Source organism: Mirounga leonina, unplaced genomic scaffold, assembly GCF_011800145.1.
Source record: "Mirounga leonina isolate KUSES-001 unplaced genomic scaffold, KU_Mleo_1.0 Mir_82, whole genome shotgun sequence".
Classification (NCBI taxonomy): domain Eukaryota; kingdom Metazoa; phylum Chordata; class Mammalia; order Carnivora; family Phocidae; genus Mirounga; species Mirounga leonina.
Genome location: NW_023270825.1, coordinates 51,816,766 through 51,834,345, shown reverse-complemented (window position 1 = coordinate 51,834,345; position 17,580 = coordinate 51,816,766). Strand labels below are relative to the sequence as shown.

Below are 17,580 nucleotides of genomic sequence, written 5' to 3'. Positions count from 1 at the left end.
TAATATTTTTTGAGATTAGTCAAGAGTCAGTGTGAGTCTCACTGAATTCATCCTTTACATGGTTTAAAATAGCAGTTTTTAGGTAATCTGGTTTTACTGTTTCCTATATCTAATGCAGAACTATAGGATATTGAGAGCTATTCCTGCAGTTCGTTTACTTAGGGGTCCTTTTTCCTTGTATTGGGGCCTCATGTGAAGGATCATATGGGAATCTGGTGGAATATCCAGTATTAATCATACCAGACATGGGTGTTGAATTCATATTGCAGCATCTAGAATGATGCTTTGGTGCCACTGAGAAAATGTGTTAGAATTTAAAAGGAAAGTTGGATTTTTAAAATCTTTTCCTTAAACAATTTTTTTTTTCCATTTCAAATCTAATTTCATACCGGTATTTTTTTTTCTATTCTTATGTTATGACTTATCTTCATCTGGTAGGTGTACATATGGGTATAACTGTAAGGCTAAACTATGGACCAAACAACAGAGAGTAGACTCTCTTCTTCCATCTGTCCTTGAATTAACTGAGTCTTTTGATTTGCCTCTATATTAGGCCTTGGCATTGTGGCTTTATGTATAGAAGAAACCCTAAGGTGTTTTTGATTGGTGTAAAGTAAAAACCTGAATTATCTGCTCTTCAGATAATGTGACTCATGATAGTTTCATCCCTTACTCTGAATAAGAAATAATGATAATGGAACATATATACTAGCTTGTTTAACAGAATCATTGTTGTTTTTGTATTGGATAGATGAAATTAAATAACTTTTTTTTCTTTTTTAAGGTTGTAAGAGAACTAGTCAAATATACAAATCACTTTAGAATTTTGGCTCTTAGTGCCACACCAGGTAGTGATATAAAGGTAAGTAAAATGTCTTTCCATTTCTTAACATTTAAGAAAATAAGAGCTTTTGTATGGGCCCAGATCAGTTTGTCATTTTGGTATTTATTTATTTTATTTTTTAAGATTTTATTTATTTGCGAGAGAGAATGAGATAAAGAGAGCATGGGGGGGGAGGGTCAGAGGGAGAAGCAGACTCCCCACCGAACAGGGAGCCGGATGCGGGACTCGATCCTGGGACTCCAGGATCATGACCTGAGCCGAAGGCAGTGGCTTAACCAACTGAGCCACCCAGGCGCCCCTGTCATTCTAGTATTTAGTTTGACATCAAGACTACAACATTTCTTACACATGCCTATGTTTTCTTCTATGGTTGGAGATTTTCTACATTGGTAGTTTTTATTTTTTTGATTAAAAAAAATTTTTTTTTCACTAGTAGTTTTTTTAAGATTTTATTTATTTATTTGACAGAGAGAGACACAGCGAGACACAGCGAGAGAGGGAACACAAGCAGGGGGAGTGGGAAAGGGAGAAGCAGGCTTCCTACTGAGCAGGGAGCCCAGTGCCGGGGCTTGATCCCAGGACCCTGGGTTCATGACCTGAGCCAAAGGCAGACGCTTAACGACTAAACCACCCAGGCGCCCTTCATTGTAGTTTTTAGATGTCAGTATGCATAAGTAGTTTGTTAAAAGTAGAAAATTTTTAAATAGTGTAAGTGTTATTTATTTATTTTTAAAGATTTTATTTAATTATTTATTAGAGAGAAGAGAGCGAGCAGGTACGCACACACAAAGTGGGGAGGGGCAGAGAGAGAGGGAGAAGCAGGCTCCCTTCTGAGCAAGGAGCCCAATGTGGGGCTAGATTCCGGGACCCTGAGATCATGACTTGAACTGAAGGCAGACACTTAATTGACTGAGCCACCCAGGTGCCCTAGTATAAGTGTTTTTTAAATTGTTTAAATTTTCAGGGTTTTTTTTCCTAAGCTTTATTTTGAACTAAGACTTCCAGAAAATTTGCAAAAATTGCAATCTCTCTCTCTCCTTTGCTCAGCTTCCCCTAGTGTTAACATATAACCATAGTAAAATTATCAAAACCAGGAAATTAACATTGGCATAGTACTAGTAACTAATCTGTAGACCTGAGTTGAATTTTGTCAGTTTTCCCACCGCTATCCTTTTCAGCTCCAGGGTCTGGTCCAGGATCTCACTTGCATTTAGTTGTCATGTTTTAGTCCTTCCTATCTGTGATAGTTTCTCAGTCTTTTCTTGTTTTCCATGACCTTGATGCTTTTAAGAGCAAATGCCAGTTATTTTGTAGAATATTCCTCAGTTTGGGTTTGTCTGGTATTTTCTTTCTTTTTTTTTTTTTTTAAAGATTTTATTTATTTATTTGAGAGAGAGAATGAGATAGAGAGAGAGAGCATGAGAGTGGGGAGGGTCAGTGGGCGAAGCAGGCTCCCCGCTGAGCAGGGAGCCTGATGCGGGACTCGATCCCAGGCCTCCAGGATCATGACCTGAGCCGAAGGCAGTGGCTTAACCAACTGAGCCACCCAGGCGCCCCTGTCTGATATTTTCTCATGATTGGAGTGAGGTTATGCATTTTTGGCAAGAATACTCCAGAAGTGATGCTGTATCTTTCTCAGTGCATGGTAGCAGAGACTACATGATGCGGATTTGTCTTACTGCCGTTGCTATTAATCTTGACTTCGTTTAGGTGATTTCTTCCCAGTTTCCGCATTTTAAAATTACTGTTTTCCCCTTTGTAATTAGTAAGTATATTGCGGGGGATATACTCTGAGATTATGTAACTATTTTAGCATCCAGTGATGGTTCTTGCCTACAACTGTTATTTCTGTGGTGTTTGCCTGATCATTGTTTCCTTCCTCTCATTTCTTTTACATTTGTTAAGGTGAATTCTTTTGTAATGAAGAGCTGTTTCTTCTCTCCCATTTATTAATTTAATTCTTTGTATCAATATGGACTAATGGATATTTGTTTTTTTCTATGAGCTACAATCCAGTGCTATCATTATTAATTTTGTTGCTCAGATTCTCCCAGCTTTGGCCATTGGGATCTTCTTTAAGATGGTGCATTTTTTTTCCTTTTGAATACTTTCTATTTTGCATCACAAGGTATTTATGCTCATTTAGTATTTTTCATGTCCAGCCATGGAATCAGCCATTCCTCCAGGGAGCTCTGGTTTCCTTTATTAAAAGATAGTAAAAAGTCAGGTTTGAGCCCCATCTCATTACACTCTAATTTTAGTAGCTCTGAATCGTCTTCTGTATTGCGTTTTGAAGACTTTCTATGGTAGGTTTCAATTCTGTCAAGTTGTAAGACTTTTTTCCTTCTGTCCATAGCCTTTATATTTTTCAGAAATTTCTATGCTGTCTCTGATCTTACTTCAATCACTTTAAGCATGCTTGATTGTTTTTAGTCACCTTTTAAGTCTTTGCTGAAATGTTGCCCCTTCAAGAAGTTTTACTCTAAACTATCAAAAGATAGCACTCCCTGTCTTGTGATTTTCTTTTTTGTGTGTGATTTTCTTCTTAATATTAATCATAATCTGTTATTTTTTTACTTATACATGTATTTGTTGTCTTTTTGCCCCATGAAAATAGTAGCTATATGAATATAGAGATTATGTCTATCTTGGTCAAAGCTCTATTACCAACTCAATACCTGGCATGTGGGAGTCATTCAAATATTTGTTGAACGAATGATTAAAAATAGTAACATCTTACTCAGTTTTATAAAGTGGTCATAATTCTACTCCAGATTATGTGGACCCTCAGTAGCTATAGTTAGGATTAGGATATATTAGGAAGCCTGCCAGGTGTTGGGAATACAAAGGTGATTAAGATGTGATTCCTTTTGTATTTTTTATTTGAAATTACATTTAGTTTGTTTGGGGCGCCTGGCTGGCTCAGTCAGTGGAGCATGTGACTTTTGATCTCAGAGTCATGAGTTCAGGGTCCACGTTGGGGGTAGAGATTGCTTTACATAAATAAATAGGAAATTATATTTAGTTTCTTTTCTTTTTTTTTAAAGATTTTATTTATTTATTTGTCAGAGAGAGAAAGAGACAGCACAAGCAGGGGGAGCGGGAGGCAGGCAGAGGGAGAAGCAGGCTCCCTGCTGAGCAAGAAGCCTGATGCGGGGCTGAATCCCAGGACCCTGGGAATCACGACCTGAGCTGAAGGCAGATGCTTAACTGACTGAGCCACCCAGGTGTCCCTGTTTAGTTTGTTTTTTGAAAGCTCATGAGACTTTCTAGCTTTAAAAAAAAGCCCTTAATTTCTGGACACTTTCAGGACTCCCTCCCCATTTGTTCATTTGTTCTTTCTTTTAACTCTTTTTTTTTAATTAAGATTTTATTTATTTATTTGAGATAGAGCATAAGCAGGGGGAGCGGCAGAGGGAGAAGGAGAAGCAGGCTCCCCGCTGAGCCAGGAGCCCAATGTGGGGCTCGATCCCAGAACCCTGGGATCATGACCTGAGCTGAAGGCAGATGCTTAACTGAGCCACCCAGGTATTCCAAGGGAGAGAGTCTTAAGCAGACTCCGAGCACTAAGCATGGAGCCCAACACCAGGCTTGATCTCATGACCCTGAGATCATGACCTGAGCTGAAATCAAAGGTTGGACACTTAACCAACTCAGCCACTCAGGCACCCCAGTGATTTCACAATTCTGTACATTACTGAGTGCTCATCACAAGTGTAGTCACCATTTGTCACTATACAACATTATTACAGCATTATTAACTACATTCCCTATGCTGTACTTTTCATTTCTGTGACTTCTTTTATAACTGGAAGTTTGTACTTCTTAATTCCCTTCACTTATTTTGCCCATCTCCCCACCCACCTCCTCTCTGGCAACCACCAGTTTTCTGTATTTAAAGAGTCTGTTTTGTTTTTTAAATTTCACATATAAGTGAAATCATATGGCATTTGTTTTTCCCTGACTTATTTCATTTAGCATAATACCCTCTAGGTCCATCCATGTTGTCATGAATGACATTTCATTTTTTTATGGCTCAGTAATAGTCCATTAAATTCTTATTTATTTATTGACAGACACTTGGGTGGCTTTCATATCTTGGCTATTGTAAATAATGCTGCAATAGGTCTTTCACCTCTTTGGTTACATTTATTTCTAGGTATTTTATTCTTTTGGGTGCAGTTGTAAATTGAGTTTTCTTCATTTCTCTCTTTTTTTAAGATCTTAAGATTTTATTTGTCAGAGAGAAAGAGTGTGCATGAGAAAGAGAGAGAAAGAAAGAGCACAAGCATGGGGAGTGACAGGCAGAGGGAGAAACAGGCTCCCTGCTGTGCAAAGAGCCCAAAATGGGACTTGATTCCAGGACCCTGGGATCATGAACTGAGCCGAAGGCAGACGCTTAACTGACTGAGCCACCCAGGCGTCCCGTTCATTTCTCTTTCTCCTACTTTGTTATCAGTGTATAGAAATGCAACAGATTTCTGTATATTAATTTTGTATCCTGCAAATTTATTGAATTGATTTATTAGTTCTAAGTGTTTTGGTGGAGTATTTAGGGTTCTTTCTTTGAATTCTGATCACAGTCAGTACAGGAGTTTAATGGTAGAGTACTTTTTTATACCAAGAGGTTATATATGTTTTTGCTCCAGTTACCCAATTTCATAATAAAATTTTTTTATAAGCTTTGGGTGAAGGAAATTTAGAAGTATATCCACCAATATATTCATATCACCTATATTGATTTAAATGGAAAATATTCCACTAATTTATCAATAATTGATTTAGTATAGTATATGCCCTATACCCTCAATTTCTTTTTTTTTTTTTTTTAAAGATTTTATTTATTTATTTATTAGAGAGCCAGCGAGAGAGAAACAGCATGAGAGAGGAGAGGGTCAGAGGGAGAAGCAGGCTCCCCACTGAGCCGGGAGCCCGATGTGGGACTCGATCCCAGGACCCTGGGATCATGACCTGAGCCGAAGGCAGTCGCTTAACCAACTGAGCCACCCAGGCGCCCTACCCTCAATTTCTTAATAAGCCAATTTGTAAAGTATTCCTAAGACACATTTGTGTCCTTTACTAGTAACAAGACTTCTGTTCTTCCCACAAAAAAAAAATCACTGGAAAAAAAGTGTTTGCCAGGGAACCAGGAAATTTGGGTTGTTGTTCTGGCTCTAAAATTGACTATTATATAGTGTTTTGGGGATTTAGTTTGCTAACCCAAAACTTCTGTTTTGCCTGAGTCTTCATAAAATGTAGATGGAAGGAGTGAGTATGTCACTACCACTGAAAAGTGCAAAATATGTTTGAGAAACTTGTTGGACATTTACTAATACTCTTATTTCTTGGATGCTTGGCTGGAAGTGCTGCATGAAAGAAAAATGTTTCAAAGCCTTATCTTCCTCTTATACTACTTCTGATGTAACTTATAGTTTTTAAAAAAAGAAGTTTAATGATATGTATTCTAAATTTTACCACTATTTTATTTTTGTTGGTAACCTGAGCTTAAAAATTTAACATGTAATGTAGTTATAATCATACTTGATTTTCCATAGGCTGTTCAACAGGTTATTACTAACCTACGAATTGGGCAGATAGAACTTCGTTCTGAAGATTCTCCGGATATTTTGCCATACTCTCATGAAAGGCGAGTTGAAAAGCTAGTTGTTCCCCTAGGTGAAGAACTTGCAGCCATCCAAAAGGCATATATCCAGGTAAGCCATTTTTACTACTATTCAGAGTTTTGATAAGTGAACTGATAATGTCTTTATTTTATTTTGTAGAATCTGGCTGTGAGAATATATAGTTAGATCATTTTATATAATTAGTATGTTGAAACAATTCTTTGAAATTAAAATTTTTGGAATGAGTACCATGTTTTATTTGTTAGTTACTGTTAAAGAGGCAATACAAAATGATGGACCATTTCTAAAGCCAATAACAGCCTTCTTTTTAAAGAACACCTATTGCAGTATAAAACACACATATAAATTGCAAAGTGTACAAGACCTAAGTGTATATGGCTTAGTGAATTTTCACATAGGGAACACACTTCTAAGACATGTCCAGATTTAACTAGAAGTTTCTTTGTAAGAAAATATATTTTCAGTATTTTCCTCCTGGATCCCTTATACAGCAGTGATTTTCAACTAGAGGCAGTTTTGCCCACCTGGTGACATTTGGCAATGTCTTGACACATTTTTGGTTGTCATAACTGGAGGAGGTAGAGAGTAGAGTTGCTACTAGAATCTAATGTGTAGAGAGAGGCTAAGAATGCTGCTTAACATTCTGTAATGAACGAGAATAGTCTCCCAACATCAAAGGATTATCTGGGCCAAATGTCAGTATTGTAGCTATTGAGAAATTGCTTAGCCAGTTATCAATTTCAATGGGAAAAATTTGAGGTAACACACTTTTTCTATAGTTCATAATTAGTGTCATGCTAGGAGAACATCTTGTTCTCCTATATTCATTGTTGCAGATTAAAGATGCCTGTAAATTCTTTGACACTCCTCCGATGGAGAGATAAGATGCATTTCCTTTTCCCTCTAATCTAGACTGGCTCTGTGACTGACTTTGACCAACAGAATGTGATAAACCTCGAGTAAGCCATGATGAACCTCAGCTAAGCTGTGTTCAGGAGAAAGGAGGAACTGGTAGATAGCTAGAATTGAGGGTGTAGACATATGGCTCCAGTTGAGGTATTACACTTAACATTCAGCCATTCAAAGCTCCAGACATCAAAGAACAGAGAATAGCTGTCCCTGCAGTGCCCTGACAGAATTCTTTTTTATTTTTAACATTTTATTTTGCAGTAGTTTTAGACTTTCAGGAAATATGCACAAATAGTATAGAGAGGTCCAGTGGGGAGATACTTTGAGACTACTCAAATGTCCTGTTTCTCAGCATATTTTGCTCTCTAATTTTAGCATGCAGTGATGGTTCTTGCCTGCTACAGTTACTTCTGTTAAGTTTACCTAATTATGATTTCTCCTTTCTCTCAATTCTTTTATGTTTGTCAGTTAGAATGAAGACCTGTTTCTTCCTTTGATTTATTTATTAATTCAATTCTTTGTATCAGTATAGACTAATAGATATTTTTTTTCCTATCTGCTACAATCTAATACTGATATTAGTATGAATTTTGTTGCTCAGATTGCTCCAACTTTGGCCATTTAGAGTTCCTTGTGTCCTTTAGACATGTACTGTTTTTGTTTTTGTTTTTTTTAACACTTCTTAACTTTCTGGCCTCACAAGATATTTTGTGCTCATTTAGTATTTCTCGAGTCCCAGCCATGGAATCAACCATTTCTCCAAGGAATCCTTGTTACTTTTATGGAAGAATGGTATTTTGAAACAAAATCTGTGTATTAGGCGTGCACATTGTTAATGTGGTATCTTGGCCTGAGCTCTCAGTGACCTGCTTGAATTCTTACCTGAAGAATTAGAATTATGAGCAAGTAAAATGGTTGTTTGATTTATGATGTTTTCAAGTACTTTGTTATATAAGAATAGATAACCAAAATATTTATCTATCATTTAACCTTTAATAAGTCTTTCTTAAAGAAAAGTTCTATAGGAATATGCTTTGTTTTCAAATTATTTGTAACAAAATTCTAAGCATTGTTAATATAAGATATGGCAAATTATTTCCAGTAATCATTTCCTTTTTGATTAAAAAAATTGTTTTATTTGAATATAGTTGGCACACAATGTTAACAGTAGTTTCGGGGTACAGCATAGTGATTTGACAAGTTTATATGTTATGCTATCTCACCGTAAGTGTAGCTACCGTCTGTCACCATACAACATTACCATTTCATTGGTTATACTCCTTATGCTGTGCCTTTTATTCCCGTGACTTACTCATTCCCTAACTGGAAGCCTCTATCTCCCACTCCCCTTCACCCATATTGTCCATTTTCTCAACCTCCTCCCCTCTGGCAACCGTTACTTTGACTCTGTATTTATAGGTCTGATTCTGCTTTTTGTTTGCTTGTTTATTAATTTGGTTTTTTTTTTAGATTCCACATATGAGTAAAATCCTATGGTATTTGTCTTTCTCTGTCTCACTCATTTCACTTATCTTAATACCCTCTAGGTCTATCCATGTTGTCGCAAATGGCATGATTTCATCCCTTTTTGGACTATGTAATATTCCATTGTGTATATGTATCTCTATATACCTACCACATTTTCCTTATCCATTTGTCTACTGATGGACACTGGGGTTGCTTCCATATCTTGGCTCTTGTAAATAATGCTGCAATAAACATAAGGGTGCGTATATCTTTTAAAATTAGTGTTTTCATTTCCTTTGGGTAAATACACAGTAGTGGAATTATTGGGTCATATGGTAGTTCTACTCTTAATTTTTTGAGGAACCTCCATACTGTTTTCCACAGTGGCTTACCAGTTTACATTCCCCTGTATAAGGGTTCTTTTTTTCCACATTCTCACCAACACTTGTTATTTCTCATCTTTTTGATTTTAGCCATTCTGACAGGTGTGAGGTGATATCTCATTGTGGTTTGGATTTGCATTTCCCTGATGCTGAGTGATGTTGAGCATCTTTTCTTGTCTTTTGGCCATCTGTATATTGTCTTTGGAAAAATGTCTACTTGGGTCCTCTGCTCATTATTTATTTATTTATTTTATTTTTTAAAAGATTTTATTTATTTACTAGAGAGCGTGTTCACAAGTGAGGGGAGGGACATATGGAGAGGGAGAAGCTGACTCCCCGCTGAGCAGGGAGCCTGACATGGGACTCCATTCCAGGACCCTGGGATCATGACCCGAGCCAAAGGCAGCTGCTTAACCACCTGAGCCACCCCTCTGCTCATTTTTAAAATCAGATCTTTTTTTAGTGTTGAATTGTGTAAGTTCTTTATATATTTTGGATATTAACCCCTTATCGGATATATCATTTGCAAATATCTTCTCTAATTCAGTAGGTTGGCTTTTCATTTTGTCAATTGTTTCCTTTGTAATGCAGAGCTTTTTATTTTTTAATTTATTTTATTTATTTAATTAATTTTTTAAGTAAATTCTTCGCCCAACTTGTAGCTTGAACTCATGACCCCAAGATCAAGAGTCACATGCTCTATGGACTAAGCCAGCCAGGCATCTCCAGGCTTTTTATTTTGATATGATAATCATCTCCTTAATACTAATACATTTTGTCATGATTAAAATCATTCCATTTATAAGGATGTAAAAATTATAATTTGTATAAACCCGTATAATAGGCATTTCATTTTGTGGATGCTTTTGGAGTACTTCTATAGGTAATATGATCAGGAAAGCTGGAAGGGAAGAAAAATAAAACTCTACTAAAATAGCCCTATTTTAGGAAATAGAATTAGGCAAAATTTAAACAGTTAATTACATATTGCTGTACTAGGTCTTCATCTCTAGGTCTCTGTTTTTTCCTTCACTGTGCCATCAAGCTCATCCTGCATCAGGACCTTTTGTCTGCTATTTCCTCTGCCTGATATACTCTGTCCTCAGAACTTGTCATCATTCAGATGTCAACTCAAATATTACCTCTCTAGAGAGACCATCTTTGTTGACCTTACTTAATAGTGACCCCACTTCCCTCCAAAACTCCATAGCATTACTGTTACTGTGTTTTAGGTTCTTACATTCATTTATTGAAATAGAAACTCTCTTTGTTCACGCCTTATTCTTTGCTTCCCTTCATTGGATGTAAACTTTATCAAAGTAGCAACTTCATTTGTCTCAGCTACAAGTTCCCAGCCTTTGAAACAATGCTTGACATATACTAGATGCTTAATAAATATTTCTTGAAAGAATGAATCAACAAATCAAACTGAATGTACTCAAGACATTTTGATTTAGTCAGCAAGACTACAAATATTTACCTATATGCCAGACTTTGTTCTTCATATTGAAGATGCAACAGTGAGAAATCAAAGGCTCTTCATTCCTTGTACTTAGATTATAGTGTGTGTAGGTTGGGGGAGGGGGGGAATTAAGAAATACACAGATAAACACATATGTTCTTAAATTATAGTTGGATCCAATACTTGCTTGTCCTGACTCTCATAAGGATATTACCTGGGGATAAATGTTAAGTACTTTTAAGTTTTGTTGTTATTGTGTGTGTTTACTTAAAAAATTATTTTAAGACAAACTTTAATATATAATTTCTATTTTAATATGTGAGAAAATGATTGTATTTGAAAAAGGACTTTAAGCTTAAACTAAATTTCACTGAAATTTGCAGGTTTTGGAGGTATTTGCGAGTTCTTTGATTCAGAGGAATGTTTTGATGAGAAGGGATATCCCCAATCTAACAAAATACCAGATAATTTTGGCAAGAGATCAATTTAGGAAAAACCCATCTCCAAATATTGTGGTAGGTATTTTTAAATTAATTTTGGAGAGAGGTTAAATTTTTATTTAGACCCAAGATAAAATATAAATAATGATTGATTTTTGGTATATATTAGCTTATCAAGAATTTAGGTATGTAATAAAAAAAGTAAAAAAATAAAAATAAATTTTAAATTAAAAAAGAATTTAGATATGATTTATATAGTTTATAAAAAGCATGACAAAAGTCTAGCAAAAATATACTTTAATGCTTTGAATTAAGATAATTTTATCTTTTAACTTTTAATAAAGACTTGGTATTTTAGTTCATTCCTATCAAAGTGCCATGAAGAGGTAGAATAGAACTAACTTTTAGACCTAGAGCGTTTAGTCTTAACTCTTGATACCAGAGGTTGGAGGAAGCATCATAGTAAGCTGCTTATTTCTAATCTTCCTAGGAAAAAAAATAGATGGATAGGAACATACCAATGAAGCTAGGTCCAAAGTCAGAAGAGATGCTCACAAGCAAAAAAGCACTGAGTCATTCTTTGAACTGAGAGGGAATGCATTTGCAAAAGAACAGAGGCAACTGAATGAAGGTATGAAGGAGTCAGTTAACAAGCCAACATGGCTGAGATAAAAAATTAAGGAAGTCAGATATGATAGTTAATGTAGGTTATGAACACATAAGAATAGCTTTAAATGTTACACCAAGAAATGTAGACTTTATCTTGTAGTATCTAGGGAACCACTAAGGGAAACTTTTCTGTAGAATTACAGTATAAAATTTAGTATATTATACTAAACTTTAATAGAATGTTTTAATTTCTCCTAAGCATTAAAGGTTCATTGAAATTTTAGGTAGTAAATCTAAACCTCTTGAACCTGATCTTACTGATGAGAGTTTGTTTATGTAATTGGTGTGCCATTTTAGGGCATTTATCACTACCCTGCAAACATTTAAAATGAGTATTACTGATTTTGAATGCTACTAAAGATGTAAGGTAGAGAATAATAGTCTTTATCTTGAATAAAGGAAAATAATTAAAACTTATTCTCAGTGGTCTCTTTTAAAAATTATCCTATCATATAGTTATACCTGCTGCATGCTCTCATAAAAGGAATATGTGTTTCGCTTTTCCTTGAGAGTAGTGGTTAAAAGCACAAGGACCCTGAGCCAAGTTTTATGGGTTCAAATACTGGGTCTACAGCTCCCTCATGTATAAAATGGGCATAACCATAGAACCTACCTCCCAGGTGTTGGGATCAAATGAGTTTGTGTAAGTAATGTGCTTCGAACAACGTCTGGTCCTAGGACAGTGTCAGATGTTATTATGGCATGTATAGTTGGTGTTAAATGTTAGTGTTAAACTGTCTGATTAAATTTTGTTCTGGTGCCAGTAACGTTTATGAGGATAGGCCATTATGTTATTTTCCGTTGCATCCCAAATACCTGTCTCTGTGCTTGATATGTAGTAGGTACTTGTTAAATAGTTTTGAAAGAACAAATGAATATATATACTGCTAATAATTTACCTAGAAAGAGAAACAGTATATGATAAATACTTCTCTCCATCACTTATTCTCTTTAAAATGTCAGTTTTGTATTGAATTAAAGAAAAAAATAAAATTAAAAAGGGACAAATTTTATATGGAAAATACACTGGCACTATGTCCTATGACATTGAATAGGTGGACCTTCAATAGAGTGGTAAGTTTCACACAGAACATGTATCTTTATTTCTTCCTCTGGTTAAATTCAATATGTGCTTGTTTTTCTAGGGAATGCAACAAGGCATAATCGAGGGAGAGTTTGCTATTTGTATTAGTTTATATCATGGTTATGAATTATTGCAACAAATGGGAATGAGATCATTATATTTCTTCCTTTGTGGAATTATGGATGGAACTAAAGGTAAATTATATGAAATTATTTAAAGGAATAATGACATGTTATTATTTTGGTTAAACATGTATTGAACAGTTTGGGTTACTTAAAAATGGTTTCTTTTAACAAGCAATAAAATAGGGGTGCCTAATAGTTGACTCAGTCAGTAGAGGGTGTAGCTCTTGATCTTGGGTTCATGAGTTTGAGCCCTCCTTTGGGCCTAGAGATTAGTTAAAAAAACAAAAACAGAACAACAACAAAAACAACAAAGAGCAATTAAATAGTTACGTAACAAATGATTATGCTTTTTTGTTTTTGATAAATTGGTGATAAAAAGCAAGCCATTCATTAATACAAATGTGAATGTGGAACTGGAAATAGTTGCTGGCTTTCATGTTTAAATTAGAAAAATTTCTATTCATTGCTAAAGTTTAATTTCTTTTTAATAAATAATAGGTTTGATTAATTTTGCTATTACATTGCTAATTTGGAAAATCTTTTCCTAATATCTGAAGGAATGACTCGAGCAAAAAATGAACTTAGCCGAAATGAGGACTTCATGAAACTTTATAATCATCTAGAGTGCATGTTTGCACAGAAACGTGGTACTTCAGCAAATGGCTTTTCTACTACCCAAACAGGTCTGGTTTTTCTTTTAAAATTTTATATTTCTCTTTATCAGGTAGATTTTGAAATTTTGCTCCACTGATCCATGTGTCTATCTATAATTACTTATTTCTATAGCAACAGGTCTGTTAAATGCTTAAAGATTTTATTCTTTAAGTTAGGATAAATATATATTCCAAGTTTATAAACTTTAAGTATATAATAGATGTTAGTAGTAGTTGTTACTGTTAGTGAAAATTCTCAGAACTACCAAAAACTGATTTATAGCTTAACTAAATCATATTTTTCACTTCTACTTTGCTGCTGATTTCATTTGGATTCTCTTTTAGAATGAAATCATAAAAAAAAATTCAGGGGTGCCTGGGTGGCTTAGTCTGTTGAGCGTCTGACTCTTAATTTCGGCTCAAGTCATGCTCTCAGGGTTGTGGGATTGAGCCCCACATTGGGCTTCACACTCAGTGGGGAATCTGCTGAAGATTCTCTCTCTCCCTCTCCCCCTCCACCCCTAAAATAAATAAATAAATCTTTAAAGAAAAATTCAAGGTTCATTTTATAGTAGGGCTTACGTGCTACACAGATGCTACTTACTATTTAAATAAATAGAAAAAAAGTTAACAAATCTATTTTGAAGATTTTATTTCTTTGAGAGAGAGAGAGTGTGAGCATGAGTTGGGGGAGAGGCAAAGGGAGAAGCAGATTCCCTGCTGAGCAGAGAGCCAGATGAAGGGCTTGATCTCAGGACCCTGAGATCATGACCTGAGCTGAAGGAAGATGCTTAACTGACTGAGCCACCAGGTGCCCCAACAAATCTATTTTGAAAAGGATAATTAAAATACATTAATGTAATTGAATGGAAAATATATAACAATTTTTTGGTGTTTTTGTTTTTGTTGCAGGAGTTAAAGATAAAAAATTTTTCTATAGTCATCCAAAGTTAAAGAAATTAGAAGAAGTTGTAGTTGAACACTTCACGTCATGGAATAGTAAGTCATGTTTGTAGCTTCAAGGCGAAACAAAGCTACTGAAAGAGCTAAAACTCTGACTCATTAGTTTGTGCTCACACTTTATGGAGAAGATGGGCTTTTAATTACTCTGGATAATAAACCTAAAAAAAAAAGCTTTAAGAAATTTTGGGAGAGTGGGACGAGGGACATGGTGGGAATGCTAAGAATAAAGTATTCTATGAAAAAGAAAAATAAGTCTGGGGCAATAGAAGGCAAGCAGACAGTAAAGCAATATACAGTATAATGGTGGGGAAAAGTAAAGCAGGTAAGGAGATAGTCATGGAGGAGTGCTGTTTTATATAGGGTGTTAGAAAAAGCCTGTCTCTAGGGTGATGTTTGAGCTGTTACCTGATGGAAGTGAGGGAGCAAGCCTTGTAGATTTTTGGGGGATGATCATACCAGGCAGAAAGAATAGTAGATTCAAAGTCCCTAAGGCAATGGGGTGTTTGATATGATTAAGGATCAGTAAACAAACCAATGCCGCTGGAGTAGTGTAATGAGGGTAAGAGTGGTTTAGGCGGAGATTGAAGAGGTGGCCAGGGACCAGATCATATATGGCTTGTAGGCCAAGTCAAGACTTTGGTTTTTATTCTATAAATGTTTATGCTTTGTGAAACCATTATAGGGACATTTAGAGCAGTAGAGTGATGTGATCTGACTTACATTTTTAACAGATCACTGTTAAACAGAGTATAAACATTAGCCATTTAGGAGACTATTGTCATAGTTTAAGAAGATTACAGATGATGGTGGCTTGTACCAAGAAAAGTAGTAGTGGAGGTGCTAAGTGATTATAGATTCTAGATATATTTTGAATTTGGAGCCAACAGTATTTGCTGATAGATTAGACATAGGATATGAGGGAAAAAAGGAATCCTATGAGTGTGTGTGTGTGTGTATGTTTTGAATAATTATATAAGCAAAGAAAAAATTAAGAACATACAGAAGAAAGAGCAAACACATTTAGATGCTTTTGAGATACCTATTGGAACTGTGTAAGCATCAAATAAGTGAATCTGGATCTCAGAAGAATGGTCTGGGCTTTTTTTTTTTTTTTTAAGTCAGAGAGAGTGAGCACAAGCATGGGGAGTGGCAGGCAGAGGGAGAAGCAGGCTTCCCTCTGAGCAAGGAGCCCAATGTGGGACTTGATCCCAGGACCTTAGGATCATGACCTGAGCAAAAGGCAGCCGCTTAACCAGCTGAGCCACCCAGGTGTCCCCGGGCTATTTTTAATCTCTTAACATATATATGAATAAATTTTGGAATCACAGCATAAAGGGTAATATTTAAAGTTTCAGGAATGGTTATGATCCCATTACCAGGAATACAGTTTAGAGACGAGAGGACCCAGAATGTAGCCCTGAAGAATACTAACATTTAAAGTTTAGAGGAGGGGTGCCTGGTTTTCTCAGTTGGTCAGCATGCGACTCTTGATCTTGAGGCTGTGAGTTTGAGCCCCACATTGGGTGTAGGGGTTACTTAAAAATAAAAAAAAAATTTTTTTAAAAGATAGGAAAAAAGCCACAAAAGAGGTTGAGAAAGAGACTGGACAAATGAACGGCAGAGAAGCTGAGGGAAGAGACTATTTCAGTAGGAAGGTGTGGACTGTGTTAGATGCTGCTGAGAGGTGTGGTAAAATGAACTAAAAAGTGAGCATTGATTTGGCAATATGGAATTTATTGAGACTTTGGTAGAGGACCTTCAGTAGACTGAAGGTAGAAAGGCAGGCTGTAGCCGGTTGAAGGTGATAGGCTTTGCATTGAAAGTAGCAGTTGGTCAGGAGTTGGTCAGATGTAGAGGCTTGGTAATTCAAAGGAGGTTTATCTAGAATAATTTTCTTTGCAACAGCTTTTGCTTTTTCCTTAGGTATTGTGAATTAACTTTACATGTGTTAAGTCATTTAATTTGTAGGGTTGTTATGAAGACTAAATGAGTTAATACATAAAATGCTTGGGGTGCCTGGGTGGCTCAGTCGGTTAAGCGTCTGCCTTTGGTTCAGGTCATGATCCCAGGGTTCTAGGATCAAGCCCCTCATAGGGCTCCCTGCTCAGCAGTGAGTCTGTTTCTCCCTCTCCCCCTCTACCTGCTTGTTCTCTCTCTCTCTCTCTCAAATAAATAAATAAAATCTTAAAAAAATAAAATGCTTAGTGCAGGGGCGCCTGGGTCACTCAGTCATTAAGCGTCTGCCTTCGGCTCAGGTCATGATCCCAGGGTCCTGGGATCGAGCCCTACATCGGGCTCCCTGCTCAGCGGGAAGCCTGCTTCTCCCTCTCCCACTCCCCCTGCTTGTGTTCCCTCTCTTGCTATATCTCTCTCTGACAAATAAATAAATAAGATATTAAAAATAAATAAATAAAATGCTTAGTGCAGTCCCTGGCATGCACATAGAGATTAATATAATAGAAATCACAGGAAAGCTTAAAAAGAAAAGAAAACATACAGAAAACCCATACAACATTCAATTATTAACCAATTGGTGTGTGCAATTATTAACCAATTGCTATGTGCAAGTCTGTATACTTTATATTCCATTCATTTTAGATATGAAGAAATTAAAGCTTAAAGGGATTAACTAACATGGTTACACATCACCCAGAGAGTTAAGTGGCCCACCCTCAAAGATCATGTTCTTGTGTATTCTGCCTCCCAAGCACAGAGACCTTGAGATTAGCTTTGTGATTGACTATATAGGATGTATTCTATAGTTATCCTTGGAGAACTTGAAAGTATCATAGATTTGGGGACAGAATCCCATGGCCTGGATTGAGAGAGTGCTTTTTTTTTTTTTTAAGATTTTATTTATTTGACAGAGACACAGCGAGAGAGGGAACATAAGCAGCGGGAATGGGAGAGGGAGAAGCAGGATTCCCGCTGAGCAG

General features: G+C 36.1%; 1 protein-coding gene across 1 annotated transcript in view; it reads left to right on the top strand.

Moving 5' to 3' along the window:
• FANCM (FA complementation group M) overlaps positions 1-17,580 on the top strand; it is a 64,336-nt gene that overhangs the window by 3,629 nt on the left and 43,127 nt on the right. Inside the window, exons 3-8 of the mRNA XM_034992498.1 lie at positions 785-862; positions 6,400-6,558; positions 11,094-11,225; positions 12,965-13,097; positions 13,586-13,711; positions 14,594-14,680. Coding sequence (XP_034848389.1) covers positions 785-862; positions 6,400-6,558; positions 11,094-11,225; positions 12,965-13,097; positions 13,586-13,711; positions 14,594-14,680 — 715 coding nt within the window. The remainder of the gene's footprint in view (positions 1-784; positions 863-6,399; positions 6,559-11,093; positions 11,226-12,964; positions 13,098-13,585; positions 13,712-14,593; positions 14,681-17,580) is intronic.